Genomic DNA, 2,463 nt, shown 5'->3' on the forward strand with positions numbered 1-2,463 from the left:
GTGGGTGAGATTTATTAATAAGGTCGAGCTGCTCTCGTAGACTTTGAATTTCATCAATAGGTTGTGGCGGGGGACGGTAAAAACTGCAAAAGTAGTGTGGTTTTCCCTTTAAGAATATTTTAGCTCATGCACTCCCAGATGCAAAATTTTCCAGGTCATGAAAATGAATAGGGTCCAGCGCCGACTTTATTGCAAGGAGAACACCCGCTCCACCGAGAGACCTGGCCTTTCTGATGATGAAGAGGCCAAATTCATGAGGGAAGAGTTCAGCAGTCGTCACACCTGAATCAATTTTTGTTTCTTGAGTAGCAATGACATCCGTGTCTTGGACTTCAATAAAGCCTTGTAGATCATTCAATTTGTCATGAATGCTATTTATATTGATGGAGAGCATTTTCGAACTGTCCACTTTGTCTTTAGCTGGCGTTGGCGCTGTGTAATTGGCTTTAGGTAACGAAGTCATATATAAGGTTTGAAAGCAAAAGGCATTGCGTCTTGAGAACATGTAAATGTATAATCCAGACTAACAAAAGGTATTCTTGCTGTTGAAGTCAGTAATGTTTCTGGTGAGAAAAGAATTGGAGAACTTTGGAAACTTACACTTACCACATATCCAGACTAACTGTGAATCTAGGCCATGAATAAGATTGAGTAGACATTCCCAGGCAATCGAGGTGATATCAGGCGAAGCATTCTTCACATTCAATAGACCATATTCGTATTCCCAGTATTGGACTGGAACTAGCTTGCAATGGAGGCTAATGCGGGTGAATATATTAAAAAGTATTTGCATTTGAAAAGATTTCCCCGCATTAGCCTCCATTGCAAGCTAGTTCAAGTCCAATACTGAGAATAAGAATATGGTCTATTGCCTTCTGATTTGACCTCACAATTTTGTCACAAAGACCACATTGACATTGAAAGGCCCAGGGTTGATTTGAACATTACTACAAAGTATAAGCAGCCAATTAAGTAAGAGACGAAGACTTGAGTTGAGTCACTGATACAAGATGGCGGATGACTTGATTGAGTTCAAATCTGCAAGAGCGGCCGTCCTGACCAGGTACGCATTATTTTCGGAGTGGCATTTCAATTTTATTTGCAGAGGTTCGAGAGATTTGCCGAGACAGCTAAGTGGAAAAAAGATGGATGGGCATCGAAGCTCAGTGCTCTGTTGTCTGGACGGGCACTAGAAGTGTATTCACGTCTATCGGAGGACGCAGCTAAGGATTATGACAAGGTAAAGATTGCGTTAATGAAGAGGTATGACCTTACCGAAGACGGCTATCGTCGAAAATTTAGAGCATCCAAACCAGAAGTTGACGAAAGTCCGGAGCAGTTTATTGCACGACTGGACAGATACCTGTTACGGTGGCTAGAGCTTTCGAATACTGCGCGAACCTTTGATGGCCTTAAGGACTTGATCGTGAAAGAACAATTTATTGACTCTTGCCCTAATTATTTGGCGATTCACCTGCGAGAAAGGGCACCTGAGACTCTAGCAAAGATTGCGAAGATCGCTGACCAGTACTTGGAGGCTCATGGTAAACATTTGTTTAGCTCAGCAAGCAGAAAGCCAACAGTACAGCCTGAGAGGGACGAAGCCAAGAACATGCAGATTAATCCACTAGCTCTGCATTGCTTTAAGTGCAACACCCGAGGTCATAAAGCCGTCAACTGCTCAACCCTAACCAAGAAGTGTTTTCTGTGTGGCAAGCAGGGACATGAAACTAGAAACTGTCCATCTGGTGGACGCAGATCAGGAGGACAAAGTAAGGATGGTAACCCTGTGCAGCGTGGTCAAGTGAGTGCCAGTTGTTTAGTTCAGCCACCTGAGGATAAACCTACTGATGAAGAAGTTAAGGCCTGTATTAAAGATGATAAGCTGCTGTTAGCCTGTGGTAAGAAGAATCCATTGTTGAGTAGTGCTTGTGTTGAACCGTTGACTGGAGTGAGAAGTAAAATGCCTGTCGTGAAAGGTAGAGTTGGAGAGAAGCCTGTTGACGTCCTGAGAGATACTGGTTGTAGTGGAATTGTAGTAAAGAGGGACCTTGTGTCTGAGGATCAGTTTACTGGTGAATTTAATGTTATGCTGCTCATTGACAATACGGCAAGGAAAGTTCCCATCGCAAAGATTGATGTTGATACACCTTATCTCAAGGGCCAAGTGGAAGCGCAGTGTCTTCCCGATGCTGTTTATGATTTAATTATTGGTAATGTACCAGGCGCAAGAGCCGCTGACGACCCAGACCCAAGCTGGCAAGTTCCTGTACAAAAAGCTTGTGCTGTAACCACGAGAAGTCAAGCTAAGAAAGCTGGAGAACATACTCCGTTGAAGGTACCGGATACCAAAGAAAGTCCTGTAGTTGATAGAGAAAAGCTCAAGCAGATGCAGCGTGATGACGAGAGCCTACAGAAATTTTGGGAGAAAGATGACGTAATTATGAGAGGCCAGGCTGAGAC

The 2,463-nt window shown here is 43.5% G+C and overlaps 1 protein-coding gene across 1 annotated transcript in view; it reads left to right on the top strand.

Moving 5' to 3' along the window:
- The first annotated feature begins 1,010 nt into the window (after window positions 1-1,010).
- The window catches only part of LOC138010281 (uncharacterized), an 18,840-nt gene continuing 17,387 nt past the window's right edge, over window positions 1,011-2,463 (top strand). Inside the window, exon 1 of the mRNA XM_068857213.1 lies at window positions 1,011-1,063. Within this exon, the coding sequence (XP_068713314.1) occupies window positions 1,011-1,063 (53 nt within the window). The remainder of the gene's footprint in view (window positions 1,064-2,463) is intronic.

This window comes from Montipora foliosa, chromosome 7, assembly GCF_036669935.1.
Source record: "Montipora foliosa isolate CH-2021 chromosome 7, ASM3666993v2, whole genome shotgun sequence".
NCBI classification, from domain to species: domain Eukaryota; kingdom Metazoa; phylum Cnidaria; class Anthozoa; order Scleractinia; family Acroporidae; genus Montipora; species Montipora foliosa.